General features: G+C 33.3%; 1 protein-coding gene across 2 annotated transcripts in view; it reads right to left on the bottom strand.

Moving 5' to 3' along the window:
• Positions 1–902: 902 nt before the first annotated feature.
• Positions 903–17,536, bottom strand: part of Ap3b1 (adaptor related protein complex 3 subunit beta 1) — a 230,536-nt gene continuing 213,902 nt past the window's right edge. Inside the window, exons 26-28 of one of the 2 annotated variants that reach the window (XM_076857096.1) lie at positions 12,629–12,767; positions 2,013–2,049; positions 1,520–1,613 (exon numbers count right to left, since the gene is read on the bottom strand). In XM_076857096.1, coding sequence (XP_076713211.1) covers positions 1,602–1,613; positions 2,013–2,049; positions 12,629–12,767 — 188 coding nt within the window. In that variant the 3' untranslated portion in view covers positions 1,520–1,601. Of the gene's footprint in view, positions 1,614–2,012; positions 2,050–12,628; positions 12,768–17,536 lie in introns of both variants that reach the window. The other variant, XM_076857095.1, reaches the window with a different exon arrangement.

Here is a 17,536-nt window from a genome sequence, read left to right as displayed (position 1 = left end):
TAAAAAAAAAAAAAAACAAATATTGTAGACAGGTGCTTTGGTACACGTCTATAGTCCTAGCTACTCAGAAGGCTGAGGCAGAGGATTATTGGAGCACAGAAGTCCCAGGTCAGCTTGGGCTACACAGTGAGACAACACCTCCAACTAAACCAAACCAAACTAAACAACAACAAAAGAATCACTTATGTGGCTTTAAACAAAAAGAACTGACTTGCTTATACTATCCCAAAGTCCATTATCTTGGTAAGGGCTGGGGATGTAGTACAGTGGTAGAACACTTGCCTAGCATGTAGGAGGCCCTAGTTTGATCCCTAGTCAAATACACACACACACACACACATACATACACACACATGAAAGGTAAATAAAATTTCAACTGGTTTTAAAGAGGTAACAGTTTTTCTGATTACAGACCAATCTCATTAAGAACAGTAATGAGTCTAGAATTACTAAACATTCGAAGAAAACATCATAATATGTTGATCATATAACTAGTTTTAAATTTCTACAATTAAGTATATACTAGTTAGTTCCTACTAAAGTTGAATACCAAGGTTTGTAAAGGAAAAATGAAAATCAAAGAATTTAATTCAGCAGGAGTAGTAGATCTTACAATCAAATCTCTACTAGTACATTAAAACTGCCCAGAAAGAGATGTATTTTATAACACACCAAAAGATTTTTTTTGTTATTAAATACACTATTTTTTTCTTTGAAGTTAACTACTCTGTAACAAAATAGAAAATTTACCTAAGATTTGAAACTGTTTTCTCTCTCACTAACTAAGCCTTCTTGATGCTCTGCATAATGTAACACTCAAAATATTGACTTTATAAGACAGAAAGCTCAGCATAGGAACTTCGGGATTATAAACAGTTTCTCATTAAAAATATAGAGACAAACACTATTTATGTGCTAGTTTATTTATCTTATTATTCAGAAATAAATTTCATGATGACAGTTGTCAGTAACCAATTTCAATACCAGGAAATTCAAAGAACAAAATTTTGCAGAGACCATGTTTTTACATTTAATTTTAAAAAGTATGCTATCTAATTTTCATCCGCGAAGCTATTTCTTTGCTAATGTTTGCTTACTGCTGAATGGAAGATGATTTTCAATACACTTTAAATATCTGATTCACGTCCATAATTGTCGAAAAAGAGAAGGAAGATGAGGAGGCCAAAAGAAGTAGGACAGAGAAAATGCCACATGGATTCAGGAGTTGAGATAACTGACAGTAAAATATATGTTCTTTGGTTAGCAAAGCGAAAAGGGGGAAAGTATTGCATACATGATGGATACACACTAGCATTCTAAAGCAGGAGACAAGAATGTCAAGAGTGTATTCTTCCCCCACTGCCAGATGGAAGGGCTATTATTATAAATGAAAGGCAGCAGTAGTGGATGCCAGGCACTTTTGTTGTGTGCCAGATTCTGAAGTCCAGATGTAAGCAGGTTACCCCTGGGACAGGACAGGCTTCAGCTCCCGCAGCAGAACAGAACCAATCACAGTTTTCTCAGTGTTTATGATAAGCTGGGCTGTGGAGCCTTCCTTCAGTTCCACTGTGACTAGCATCAATGACCCACTGTGCACAGTTTTAGCTGCAAACCTGGAAGAAAAAAAAAAAGACCTTTTATCACAGACGGGGAAAAAAAGGAGACAGTGTAAATTCAAATAGGTTTAAAATAACTCTTTTTTCTCAAATGAAATACTTCATTGCAGGTTCCCTACTGCCAAAAAACCCAAAGCCAAGCATTCTTCTTAAAAAAAAAAAATCAATAAACTGTCCAGTTCATGCATACCACAAGCAGGTAATTTTAATGCATTTTAAAAACCGATCAGGAAAAGGGAGTCTATTTTATTTATTAGTTTGAATGACAGATATATTTGTATAATTCTGTGATGTATTTGGGAAGCAACCATTCAATACCTAACAACTCACCATGCACAGGGCCATTTAAAACAAGCCAATTGATCTACATATTTAAAACACATGAAGAAAAGGTACCTTTCTCAAAGAGCTTGAAAATTTTAATTCCTCAGATCTGAAAATGATTATGCAAGAAGTTAGATAATTTTATGTACATTATAAAATTCTTACTAAGTCTCACTGAATTCACTCATGTAAAAATATTCAAATTCAATTTCTAATGTTAATGATGACCCGAAATAAAATCACGTGACAGCCAATTGCAATCTCACACTTCCCTCTTTCTCTCTCTAAAAACTGTTTGGACCATTAGATCCTTCTTTTTGCTTTAGAATATAATAGAGGAAACTTGAGGTCTAATTCTCTATTACTAAATTCCAAGACATGAAGAACCTACTAATTACATGGAATTAAAAGCAAAACTAGCCTTTTAAGCACTGCAATTGACTGCAAAGCCGTTGGAGGCACAATGAACTTCTGTCAATCCTGCTAATTCATTCTGCACGCACAGTTGAGCCCCAGAGGAGGAAGAAGAGGATAGGAACCTCCCATGCCTCCATTTTCCACAAGGAGCATGTTCCACACAGTTTTGGGGGGGAGGGAGTCTGATTGCAGGGATGACTGGAGAAAAACAAAGTTGCTGCACATGAGCTTTTGAAAACACTAACAAGTGTAGAGCAGGTCTGTGACCTGCTGTGACCCCACTTTGCAGGGCCAATCCCCTTTCCCCTTTCTGTATGACACGTGTCTGAATCTGAGCCATCTGCCTCAATTTGCGCGACATCTTCAGCCACAATGGCACCCAGTTAGCCCTGACAACAGCTCACAATACATAAAAATAAAACTGCCGTGCTGACAGCACGCTGCGGACTATTCAAGAGCAAACCAACTGGTCAGTGTCTCATGTCTGACAATTAGCATGGGCCTTGCACGGAGCCCACGGTGTCCTCAGGGATCTGTTTAATTACCATCAACATAAAAGAGGGAGTTTATCAGGAGACACTCAGAAAAACTTCACTCCCGACTTAATTAAAATATTAGCCACTTAAGCAGGAAGCAGATTCTCTTTAAATGAAAAGTAATTTCTTTTTTGAGTTTTTAAAAAATGATCTTATAACATGGTAGATTCCTTTTCTTGAACCCTAACAAGTCATTTTTGGCCTAAATAGAATCAAGAAAATCATTTTTTTCAACAATAATTAGCATAATACATCGAAAGCAAAATAAATATGCTAACCATAATAAGTTGAAAATATTAACAATACTTGAAAGTTGTATTTTTAAATGTTAGCTAATGAGTTGTTGACATTAGAAACCTTCCTAGTAATTTATGTACTGTCTTCAAACATGCTGAAAACTTGCAAGGAAACTCTCAGAGCAGTTTGCCTAAGGAGAAAAGCAATTTTAAGTAACCAGTTTAGGAATATAAACCACACCAATGTTTAAGAGGTTTTTATAAAGCTCTTACAATCATATCCATTTGCTTTTCAGATATGCATACAAGAGATTAGGAACTGGGTACCTCAATTTCCTTTTTGAGAGAACAAGAAAGATCTCCAGTCCCCAAATGACTTCTCCTTTCTGTCTCTCCTTGCAGGTCTATGCAATTCTTTTGTCTAAATTTTTAAGGCTCTTATGTTTCATAGGAGAATGCTTTTTGTACATTTCGGTTAAACTTTGTCACTAAAGGATACAAGGATCTATACTGCCATTCATTTATACAACTTTTCCACATATTTGGCCATCATATCTGTAATTCATTCAACAAATGCTGCAGCAGAGGTTCCTATTGCTGACAGGGTTATAATTATGTAAACAATAGTCTTATTAGTCCTTTTATTTACTTAACACTTGTGCCTTGGGATCGTAGAGAAGGAGATCCTATCTGAATAGGAACACAAAAGCACTGTTGTTTTAATTTCAGGGTTACATAGCCTCAAGGCATATTTTATATCTTTTCTATTAAAAACTAAGAACCAATGTTAAAATAATACAAACTTGGCAAGGAAAAATGTCATTTTTGGTGTCAGTGTGTTTACAGAGATAAAACAAAAATTGTGTCTTATATTGTGTTTCTGAAACCTTATTACCATGATATTCTCAACGCTATAAAGAACAGGGGCATGAATGAAAAGAGGCATTTGCTTACACTGCAATGGAAACATGCTCGGCAAACTGTCCTAGCAACAAACTCTGAGATGATGTAAAAGCTACTGCCTGTTAATGAGGTCTCCATGTTCTGGTGGGCACACATGGTGGAAGCAATGCTTTAAAGGAGGAGACCAGAAGATCAGATGTTCTGACATTCTCATTTCACAGTTCAAAAAGGATGTATTTAATTGGAACACAGCATGATTACAATTGGTTTGTTTTGGTCCATGGAAAGCAAAAGCCACTCCCCCAAAGTTATTAATCCTTTCACTCCTCAGTGGGCTATGTTTTAACATATATTTAAAAGATAGGGAAAAAGAACTAGTTAGTACATAATAAAAGCTACATTTTACATATAAGACACATTGATTGTAAATACTTATATGCTAAACTTAATGACTGACATCAGATCTCTGTACTTGGTCTCAAACTAAGATCACACTGTGACATATTTTTTTTTTTGGAAATGTCAGAAGATTTTGATCACTGTAATGACAGCAGCTACTAAACATTAAGAGCTTACTATGTGCCTGCTGGTGGGTTCTAATACTTCACTTGCATTACTTCATTTGACCCTATGAGGCAGGTCACAATGAGAAAGAAGGGAACTGAGGCCCTAAGATATTGAGGCACTTACTCAGGGACACAAGAGCCAGTGAATGGTGGAGTGAGACTTTGCACTCAAGCATTCTGATTCTAGGTCACACACATTCCTCCAAAATGTGGAAAAATGTACACTTAATATTTGTTTTCTTGTCAGTCATCAGGTAAACTAAAGTGTTTCCTATTTAGCTGAAGTGTAAATAATCTATTATTTTCCAAAAACTTTAGGGATGAAGATTTTTCCCTTCAAAAATTGTGTACTTGACTTTGTAGTATTCTATAATTCAAAGCATTATGGCTTGATCATTTGTTCTACTTTTAATTCTTTCCCTCAAAAGATTTTTTTTAAATGTTCAATATCCCCCATCCCTCACTCCCTCAAAAGTCACCAGCAATGAAAAATAGGAAACCTTTTTGAATGGAGCTGTAACACAGGGAAGGACTACGGAGAGACCAATCAACCTCGAAAACCAGTAACGCCACAAATGAGAACAAATAAGTGGGATGACAGTTAAAGATGTATTGCCTACGTATGATGGGCTCCATGTTATTAAAAGGATACCATCTAGATATTTTTCATAATTTTTCATTTCATTCTACCACTAAGCACTTGCTGTTTATAATCACCAAGAAGGTAAAACTGTCTGGCTATTTCTGCATTTTACCTTATATTTTTTCTATTAGCTCCAGCAGTTGACATTTAATTTTTGTTGAATTTCTAAGATTTAAGAGAAAGACAAAATATGAAGGGAGATTAGTAGAGTAAGGGGGCCAGGGATGGGAGAAAAGAAGGAGAAGGAAAATACTGGGGAGTGATACTGGCAAAATTATATTATTATATTGTGTGCATGTATGAATATGTAACAATGAATCCCACCATTATTTACAACTATAATGCACCAATAAAAATACAGAAAAAAAGAAAAAGACAAAATAAACTGGTTGTAAGAGTTAGATGAAAACATGTTTCACTCTTATTAAAAAGTTATTCTGGCCTAATTATTGTCAGAATTATGAAACTGGCTAAATAAATCAACAATTTGAACACATACATTATGTATAACACATAAGCCACACTTTTTAAGATTCGTGAGGCATTGGCTATGGACCATAATGCTCTTTGTTAAAAGGAACAGAAGTCACATGATTCAATTGTTCTAACAATTAAAATGTTAACAGCACAACACAGACTTAAGAATATTTATCTGAACGAGAGGCTGCATCAACCTCCAGGGTATTCACAAACATCAAATTTCTTACGCAGAATCAGATTTGCTACACTTAATGCAACAGCTCTGAGACATGCTTTTTCTTCTCTTGGATAGTCTTCCTGGTTTCTGATTTTTCTATTCTGAGTTCAATTTTCTTGTGCTTTCTGTTCTACTGGTTACCAGAAGCTGTGACAATGGCCCACTCAGGCTAAAACTTTTTTTTTCTACTCTGTACATGAAGCCTTCAATTACTGCCTGGTGAAGCAGACAGAATCCTATTAGTAAGAAAGACGATCACAAGATGCAGTGCCCTGCCCTAGCTGTATAAAAATAATTAGTCCAAAGTTGACAAATGTGTAATGAAGTCGCACAATCATTATATGTAAGAAATACTGGTTTGAATAAGCCTCCAAAACATCAATACCAAAGCATGGTGATTTGGAGCATTATCATCCGAAAGGATTTAAAATTGTAAATCCTTATTACCTTGAGTTAATATACAAACATTTCAAACAGGCAGAGAATTTCAAAGTTGTACAAAATTCTATTTTTGACTATACGATTGTAGTTTAAAGTAAAATCCATTATGTTATTAATAGTAAGAAAAAAATTACATGTGACTAGAGTTTGGAGAATTTATTCAAAGCTACATATTTTTCTCTATTTTTAAGAAATTGTCCAATAGTATTGTAATATTTTCATCTAACGTTCAGATGAAGAGTTAACACCAAAAATAAACTACCATCATAATTAGGTCTATTTTCTATTTTAAATTTTAATGATGGTATAAACAATTACTCCTGCCCTATCTTATCAATGTTGCATTCTCTTTATTCAGAAAAAAACTTTTAAAAATCCAGGTACACTTCCTCAAGGAAGGCATAAAACATTCTAGTTCTTTCACATCATTTCTGATTTGTCTGTTTGGTGGAGGAAGGATAAGGTGGAGGTTAACAAGAGAAAACCAAAAAGTAAAATAAATAAATTCCCACCTCATTCTCTTTGATTGCTTATAAAACTGTCAACTCAGTAGGAAAGAATACCCTTTTCATTTGTACATGAAAAGTTATATATTCCTATTTGCAAATCTGTTACATTATAGGACATTACCTCACAATGGCTACATGAAATAAAACTTAAATACAGAATGTTTTAATGAGAAAATCAGCTGCAGCTGCATAGCTTGGTTACTTCTAAAATAGCCAACTATGCTTTCTATGTAAAAATTAACTGAGGTCCACATTTGTTTTTCAATGAAATGCTGCTCAGTCAGTGGAGTCCAAAGCAGTCAGATAAAAAGCAGTGCTGCCCTCTAGTGGACAACTACTCATTTGAGAAAGAACTCTGGATGACTAAATAGGTTCCACAACTCTTCAGTTTTGTTGGAGACAAAATTTGTCACACTATAGAAAAGACCTAAGCCTGACATCTTTACACCAACACCTGGTTATACAAAATTCTGTTTTAACATAAATGGAGTTGGTTAACAGTAGTCTCAAGGCTTATAAAATTAGGACATTAAAACTTTAAATGTTATTTGATAAGCAAAAATTGTTTTCCATTATGATCCTCCAAAATTGCCCAGAATTTAAATCTAGAGTTACCAAGAAAAAAGAAAACAAGTAATAAACAAAAAACCTACCCCAAGAGTTAATCAATTTATGAACAGAAGACAGAGAAATATTCAAGATCCCACTAGGAAGTGACTATACCATTTGTTCTTTGTAATCCTAGTACTAGCAGAACCTGGGATAAAGGTCTTCAAAAGACTGAGCGAAGAAGTTACATGCTACAGATCTAATATATATGTATTTCTTCTTTTAAAGACCCTTTAACAGTTGTATGCTAATGGTGATTAATTGAATGAGTTTAAAGTCTAGAACTGAAAGTTATTCTTTACCTGTATCTTAATTAAATAACAAGATTTTAGTCTTAAACCTGAAATAAACTGCCTTAATATGTTCATAAATTTAAAAGTCAATGACCAGACTGCCAGGGATACAGTGTTCAATTCACAAAACCAGATTTTCCAAACAGTTAAGAACCGACATGACAACAGTAAAACATTTACTTTACTATAACTTATTACCGGCAAGTTGTATATATTCAAAATCTGAAAATTGAAAAAGTAAAAGGGTAAACAAAAGCCAAACCACTAGTTAAGATATGTGGAGGAAAAGGAATATGAGTACTAAATTTAAGTTAATAATGAATGTTGTTCTAGCTAAGAAACAAAATAGAACCATGGCAGACAAGGTGTCTGTCTTCACTCAAATACCACATTCTCTCTTTTATAGGATCAATTTGATGTTCATGAAAAAGCAAGATGAGTATGAAGTATGACAACTCTTTTCAATTATAAGATTGTATACAAATGTCAAAATATGGGTTAAAATGTGAAATGGTTGAGACAGCTAAAAAGACAAACTTTAACTTGCGATCATACCACTGTAATGTACTACTATCCTAAACATACTATCTTAAATGCTGAGATAGATATAAGAAAAAAATTAGACATTTTGCCTGAGGCTGAAGTGTAAAGTATGAGTGGTAAAGCATGAACTTATCGGCATGTGTGAGGCACTGGATTTGATTCCCAGCACCAATAAGCAAACATACATCTTGCTAGTGTCCCTGTATAAAAGGAAATATATAAATACATATTTATATATAAATATAGTTTATATAAATTTATAAATACAGAAAAGACATTTTAAAATGTGTCATGGGGCTATCATTACTTCTTGATTATCCAGGGCAGCCTCAACCTGTGGACTTTGGAATGTGTGCCTTATTGGATGGCACTTAAGAGTACTGGCCAATAATACCAATAATAGGCAGATACTAGGGCCCTATCCCAGATGTGCTAAACTCAGTTTTGGGGGTGGGTTCCAGGAATCTGAATTTTACACAAACTCCCATATGTTTTCTTTTTTTTTAATGTAGAGAAAAACCTAGAGATTCTAAAGCTATAGATTTTTAGTTTTCTGCTTTTTGGCCACTATATTTCTCATTAGCACTGTTACCACAGGACAACAATGTAATAAAAGCAAATGCATCTCCGCTTCTACACTGTTGAATATGAAACCTTCCTCTTAAAAGCTTACTGGATTTTTCTCAGAAGATCACAAGTAATTTTTCCTGGCCCTGGATGAACCCAGGAATCCCACTGCTGGTCCTGCTAATCTCCTCCCTTAGAACATATTAAATCTTGATGTTTTCTCTTTGCAGTCCATTCATATATTGGTGTAATGCTGTCCATTTTGCCCTTTGTATATAATTGATTTATGGATTAGTTCATCAGGATTGACTTAAATAGTACATTCAAAGGCTTTTACAATGTAAATAGTACATCTCATATATTTTAATACGAATATCTAACAGGAAATGAAGATATTCAACTACATATTTAATAAATGCTTTTAGATGATGAGAGAACTTCTCATTTCTACAGAATATCTTATGAAGTGGTAACTGTAATCTGGAAAACACCAGATTGGTACAATGATCATACCTACAGATTGCAATAAGAGTTTTGTTTTCAAAGAGCAGCTTTGTCAAATCCCAAACAAGTACCACAGACATAGAGATAAAGCTAGTTTTTCAATACTGTTTGGCTTTCTGATTCTATCTCCCATTTAGAAAATCAAAACAAATATGACATCATCTAGTACAGATGAAACTCAACTGAACTTTAAGTGTTAACTATTTAGGAGATGCCCCTGGTTTTTGAAGTGCATTTCACAAAACTTGTGTTCTTTTAATTGACTTTTTCTTAATGGAGGCAAGTTTCTGTTGATGTATTAGGAAACATTTTCTTTTAAGCATTCAATTGAAATTCCTACTTTTTATTATTACATACATCTGCATATTAATGAAGTTTTACTCTTATTCAGAAATTCCCACATTAAGTATCTCTTTACCTGGTATTTAATGCAAAACATATTCAAAATTTGAAGAGCAGTAAGAATAAACTATTCCAAAACTAGGTTACAGAAATTCTATTCATTGGTTTGAATATACCAATACTTATTAAAAGTCCTTTAAGAAAGAAAAGATTCTGAAAGCTTAAACAGAATATAGTCCTGTCAAGAGTAATTTATCATATTAAAATATTAGTCTCTTAAAATATTAATAAGTCAAATGTTTTCCATACTTAATGTTTTTGAAAATAGTTCTGTACAATTGCTGCTAATAAAAATATTAGAGTGGTTTTGGTCCTGTTCCTCATAAACTCAAAAAAAGCAACTATCACAGAAGAATAGGGAGTCATTAAAAAATCTCATAGTACATAGGCTTAGAAACAGAGACTCATTGATCCCACAGGGTAACATAATATTGAATTCTACAGTTAAAAACATTAATACACAATTCAGTAAAGTGGTAAATTGTTAATTTCTGTCATTAAAATGTAATCAGTAATTGTTATTTCATTTTTAATGAAATTAAGAAAAGCACTGATTCAGATTTTGACAATTATTTATTTTATCAGGTCTAATTGCTACAAGCATGAAAGAACGGCAAAAGTTTTACACATACAGAATAATTTATATTATCCTCTGTATGAAAAATATAAATAGTGAGGTCTTCATTACCTATAAGTGTTCTAAAATTTAAAACACTATTACAGTTATGCTTTACCTATAAAAGTAAATAAGAAATATTTTCAATTAAGTATTGGAGGACTTGAGAAGCAAATTTAGACTGCACAGCACATCCTTAAGTACAGACAGGCATTTTATTCACTTTAACTCTGCAGTAACTTGGCTCCTCCTCTGCGTTACAGAGTCAAACACCAAACCACTGACAATAGAATTGGAAGAGAAAAGTGTCAAGAGACTGAGGATGTGCATGAGGACCACAAACATTAAGTTTGAGTACAATCTCTGCACTTTAAAGTCAAACATAAATGGTTCTTAGTTGTGTGACCCCTTTACATTAGCACGGGTAATTGAGCACTGACTGCAATTTAAGTAATTTGATCAGGCATTAAGTCCCCAACCACTAAGACAGGTTATAGGTAAACTATGCTTTAGAATTATACAACTGTGCTAGGTGTCCTTCTAAGTCTATCTTCCAGTATGAAGACAGCTTTCATGTTATTAGTTTTGACTTTTTTCTTCTAAGAAACAATTTGGAAGGCTGATTTTAGAAAAATAAACAACCCACATTCAAAACAAAAGTTAAACTAGAAGTCTGAACATAAATAATGATTACTGTGTGCCTTTTTGTACATTACAAAAGAACATATTAAAACAAGACTGCAGAAGGTGAACAATAGATTTGTCAGGTAAAATTTTATACCGAGTTTGCCAAAGTTAGAGTTGATACAAGTCATTTTAAAAAGTAATTTTAACAATTCCAAGGATTGATTAAAAAAAGAAATAACCCAGAAAAGCACCAAGATTAAAAAAATACTAGAAAACTCAGCACCAAAACATTTATATATACTGAAGAGGTTTCTGTTCACTTTTCCCACCTATTGGACATTAATAGATGAATTGAATTTGCACAGTGGTTTCATTAGGATGGCTTTATATCCATTTTCTTATTTTATTACCATCCTATGTGAGATATATAAGGCTTATTATAAATTGAAGCATGAGATATCTTGAGCAACTTAAGGACTTTCTTCTTTCTCTTCCAAAAAAAAAAAAAAAAAAAAGGAAAAAACACACACATAAAAATCTGTTTCTTGACTGACACATGCAGTTTTCATTCTATTCCGATTAGTACAGTGCCATTAGGCAGGTCTGAATAATGGCAGATCAGCTCTTCTGATGTCTAGTCAGTGTTCTTACATAGAAGTGATGTCACAGAATTTGATTTCAATTTCCCTTTTTCACCCTGTCATCTATTTCTGAACAGATGAGGAACTGTTTTAAAGGTCTTCAGACCTTTAAAAATAAAAAGAAATTTATTTTTAAAGGTCTGAAGACCTTTCCTTTGATTCTAAATTTATTTTCTATAATTGATAGTTATATAAGAAAAGATGCATTAAATATAATGTACAGATATTTTTAATGGCAAAAGTATGCTATGACATATTTTGCATCGATTTCCTTAAGTATACAGAGGACTATTTAACAGCCACCCAGTTAAGGAATAATTATTTTATCTTCATCTCCATTTAAAGCCAGTGGCATTCATAAGAATACCAAGAGTGCAAACATATTAATCACATTTGCTGCTACCTTTCAGGAAAAATGGCTAGGATCTCATGCTTCAGACACCTGGTGGTGAAGAAACTCCTGCTCTGAATAGAAGCTGCCCTTGGCCTACGCTGGGTGTCTAGCAGCTCTTTATTAAATGGAGGCAGCCCTAGGAAACTGCTTTCCCAAAGAAATCTGTGTGTAGTATACAAACACTGCCCCCCTTCCAAAGAAAGAAGTCCAATCTCACTACTTTTAAGATAGTTCTTCCTAGAAATACACTGAATTCAGCAAAATAAAAATAAGATAAACTCTCAAGCGCATCATAGAAGGCAGCTTTACAAATTATGAAGCTGTTATAAAATGTATAGATGTATACCTCTCAGAAGAAGCCAAGCTGGTGTAATAAGGAAGATATGAAATGAGGAAGGGAACTTCACAAAACCTATCAAGTATACCACTGGAAAAAGTGGGAAGATACATACCAGTTTAGGGGTTATGATTTCCAAAGCAAACAATGAATTGAAAATTATGTACTTGTACAAGTTATTGACACGTCATGTGTTAATGAACCTACCTGTGGATATTATCTTGACCAGAAGGTACTACACCAACATTGGCTACATTTACAACCTTCTGAAGGACCATGGATGGAGTGAAATTCTGGGGTGCGGCGATAATTACAGCAGAAGTTTCATTCATTCCTGTCAGCATTCCTGTAAAAGAAAAAGAAGGCTCCTTTTTACTGATTTCTTTACAAAAATCACTCAATTGTAATCTCTTGAGACAAAAGTTAAAAACTTTTCCCAACAAAAGAAATATCACTTGAGAACATAATTTACAAGATGATTATTATCATTTTTTAAAAAAAATATTTATTTTTTAGTTGTAGTTGGACACAATATCTTTATTTTATTTATTCATTCTTATGTGGTGCCGAGGATTGAACCCAGGGCCTTGCACATGCTAGGCAAGCACTCTTTTTAAAAAATGCCAGTGTTTGTGTAAAAAAATGCAGCCAAAAATCACTCTTTACAAATCTAATTTTTACTATTATAGGACAATAAGACACAATCACAAATATAAAATTTCAGTACATTTACACAACCTGGGTTACATAAACTATTCAGTTTTTGCTTCTTAAGAACATATTTTTTTATTATTATAATTTTTTTCTATTCATTCAAAGATCAGTCAAATGCTGCTTGAGAACAAATCAAAGTGATACTAGAATAACTGGCAGCACTACCTGATGAATGGCATCAATATGACATATCAAAGTTATCTCAAAAATGACTGGAAGTCACTGAACAATCATGTAGTTCTAGAAAAGTACAAGCTTTCTAACATAAACTGAACAATAACCATATTTGCCTAGTGAACGAAACTACAGTTGCCAACAAAAACACTAACCAAACTTTACAAAGTATAAAGCTTGCAAACAAAGGGGGAAAATGTGAATAGAAAAATTTTGAGATGTTTCAAATAATATTTAAGAATAAACTAAGTTAAGCAAAATTATGAATGAAAGTCATAGTGTTAACACAGAGTTATCATTAACATCAGAATTTCCTGTGAAAATGTTCGGTGAACAAAGTCAATACCATATCAAACCTTTGGAAAAAAATATTGAAGATTAACATCCAGGTTAAAGCAATAAAATAATTACAATAAATGTCATCAACTTGGATCCGTGCTATAAGTCATGGGTAGCTGGTGGTATTTATTAAAAACAATAAGCTTTTCAGACATTTGATATGTGCACAGTAGTTTACAAAATTTATGAAAATGGTAATGTTTGATTTTGTTTTCAAAGGACCCTGTACCTTCAGGCCAATATATTTTAGTTATTTATTGCAAATACAATGTAAAATTTTCAAAAGTCCCTCTGATTAACAGTATGAAAACCCTGTAAAAAGACTTATGCCATCAGATACAAAATAGATCTATCTAGCTTCTAACAGGGAGCAGTTTTTACTAACCACTTTCAAACTCTGGGAACACTATGTTCTGTCTTAGGCTGTTTAACTTCAACATTAGGCAAAAGCTTTAAAAACTACACAAGCAGTCAAACACTGCTTTTAAGTAAAGCACAGTGGCTGACATAACACTGCTGAGAGATGTGTGTACTCATTTAGGATTTAAACCTTCTCCATTAAGCTCTATTGAAGAGCAACTGCTGAATAAATGAATGCAACTATGTTTATGTTAAAAGCCTGTTTCCCGCAGCATGTAATTAAAGGAAATGTTGTACAAAGCCAGTACTTTTGTCAAGCTCCTGTAAATGGAAAGATGGATAGCACTCAGAGAAGTGAATGCATTGCTTCATATTTAACCTTAACACTCTTGTCATTAATGGTTTGTCTAACTTGTTCTATAAAAGACAAGGTACTGCTCCATTGAAGTAAAATTAAAAAAATCAACTAAACCATGCTTTTCAGAACAGAAGATTCATTATCGTCAGCTAATGTATTGGCATAAAGCAAAGTAACATCCTATCAAGTAAGGCACACATTCAATCTGCCTTCCCACCCCCCTTTATTTTTAACTCATGCTGTTTTATTGTTATAGGCAATTTGTACCACTCAGCATGACAGTGTAAACTGAATCAAGATTAATTTACATGCAAAAGAACACTTAGGAGAGCAGCATGGTAAGCAAATGTATTGTCTCGATTGCTGAGGTGGAAAAAGAACCTGGAAAGAAAAAAAGGTGCTCTAATTAAGGGGCATCAAATATGATTGCTTGTGGTAGTTAAGGGCCAGAAAATAGTAAATGTCTGACCATTTAAAGAATTAGCATCTTGCTAGCTAGGAACCCATAAGATGGATGCATAAATCACAATAAAATTAAGTAAACATTTTAGGTTTCTTAAATCAGAGATTTTGCTAAATGAAAATATATCAGGTATTCTCAAATTAACAAGAAAAATATGCCAAGGTATCATTAAGTTTCTCCTATAAAAACAGACTTTCAAACACTGGATAGCCTACTCACACATAATAAAGGTAGAGTTACTGGGAAAATATTTTAAAATTGCTAGGCTAAAGAATTTATGGCTTCTTTCAAATTTATCTAAATTTTGGTGAGCCCTTAATTTAGGTTAATCAGATGTAATTAACTGCTAAAATGCAAACCAAATAATATAAGGAAATCAAAGTTGAAAGGACCTTTCCAAATTTTAGATTTGCAATTTAAATGACAAGAAGAAAATGAGGAGGAAGCTTGGAATAAATAATCAGCTTATGCCCTGAAATTAAAACTGAAGAAACCAAATTAAAAATTTTAAGTAAAAAAAAGAGATCCCATGTTTTTTGTAGTACTGAAAGATTCTTACACATTGCTCAGTAACTCAGCAACACTCAAAACTGAAAGCAATGCATAAATCGTGTCAACTCAAGGTACATAATATAAGTACTATAAATGTATAGGATAACTCAGTCTTTAATTTAGCATTTGACCACACTCTTATAAACAAGTATATTTATCCACAGAACCTTAAATTTAACAACTGAGAAAAAGTGTTGGATCAGGCTATATATTAGTAATAAAACTTTTTGTTTAAAAAATGTTAATCCAATGAGGTAACCCGGTAGAACCACTTTTATTTAATATTTCACACACTTTCTGGTTATGTACATCTTTAGAATAAAAATAGAACCATGTTCCCCATGTTCTTATTTATATATTTTTTTCAATTGCTTGTTAATTAATACATTTAATGTACTTCTTGAGTCTTAAAATATATGCCGTGTGAAATGAGATATTAATTATGTAATTTCATTTTATTTAAAACAGAAAATAGGTTAAAACTAGCATGTAATAATACATACTTCTTAAATTTATTCACATTGTTACCTTCCAGAGCATTGCACTGAAAAAATGTGAGGAAACTGATTTTTATTTTGATGTAGGATTTTCCATTAGTTAGTTATTACTAGATATCTTTTGTGAAATAAGCTAAGCCCTCTTCCTCGAATAGTATAACAAACAAATACATGTGTAAAGTTGAGAATTGAGACCTCCATTACCAAACCTGCTGAAATCCATGACTAAAAAGATGCTCTTGAAAAGACTCTCTAAACCTGTGGTAAATTTGCCAGCATCAAGTCCCACATCAAAGAATGAATTCAGGAAGACAGAAAGAATGATACAGAAATGCCAAGAGACCTGCAAGGATTTACAAATACTTCATATAAACAAATTTTCAAATAGCTTTATTCAGAGTAGCCTTTCTGCTCTATTAAACATAGCAAACAGCTGCCAGATTTATTCAGACAAATAATCAACAACCATAGAAGTAAAATGGCAGAAGAAAAAGGAATTTTGGCAACAAGTCCACAGAGGGCCGCAGCTATTCTCCAAGTGCACCTCTCACGCACTTACGGTTCTGTATGGCTAGTCAGCGAAAAATCCCTCAGTCACAGCAGAGCACAAAAAATTTGATCGAAATATCAAGTATTCTAAACAAAAGCTGAGGGAGTGAAAGGGTATGAGATAATCTGCTGTTTTAGATATACTTAGCTGCACTTCTCAAAAACAGAATATCCCCTTAACAATAAATGTGCCAAAGCCTTATTCAGTCGCTTGCGTGCCACTCACCTTGGTTTGCTGAGCAGATGTAAAGCAGAGAGGCAGGCTTTGGCCAGCAAAGGGTAAGAATAGCAAATATAAGAATCAATTCAATTTGTCATTGAAAAAATAAAATCACAAAGATAATTTTCTTTCTATAGCAACAATGAACTTCCGAGAAAACAAATTATAGTTGGATTTAATCATTCTTTTTATCACTTATAAATAAGGTCTGAAAAAAAAAACTATAAATTTATAGGCTTGTCTGATATTTTCTTGGTGGGGTTCCACCACAACAGGTCTTTTTTGACATTGTGGATTGCAAAGCCTTGTAGTAAAATACATCTTCAGCACTACAATAAGGTAGTGCCAGGAAGCAAGCGCTGTTCTGTAGGTGTGGGTATTTGTGGGCACTTAGTACTTTCTGGAAGCCTGATGGTTTGATTTAATGATCTCAAAATGAAGGGGTCTTTGTATGATAACATCCACCAGAGGGGGGAAAATGGCCTAGATTCATGTAAAGTTTTAAAAATTGCTGATTATACAGCACTTAAATATGCCCTAGTTTTATAAATGTTATCCTTAAATAAACACCTAAAATCAGTGTTATTTTTTCATATATATATAAAATGGCCCCTCATTTTTATTAGAAGGTATGTTTGACTTTGGGAAACATACAGGCTATTAATATTTGCATTCTACCAAACATTTTCTTTGTAGGTATATATTTAAAAATGCTTTAGTTCTGATTTATTTAAACAACGTATTTCTTTAAGATAGAATTAGGTCAAAGGAAAATAGAAGTCTTTTAATACTATAATCAGGACTTTATTTTGAAGGGTAAGGAACTCTGTGTGTGTAGGACATGAAAGATAGTTCTATAATAATAATAAAAAAACAGAAAGATTTATAG

Source organism: Callospermophilus lateralis, chromosome 5 (assembly GCF_048772815.1).
Source record: "Callospermophilus lateralis isolate mCalLat2 chromosome 5, mCalLat2.hap1, whole genome shotgun sequence".
NCBI lineage: Eukaryota > Metazoa > Chordata > Mammalia > Rodentia > Sciuridae > Callospermophilus > Callospermophilus lateralis.
The sequence above is the reverse complement of the archived record's forward strand: the minus strand, read 5'-3'. Positions and strand labels throughout refer to the sequence as shown.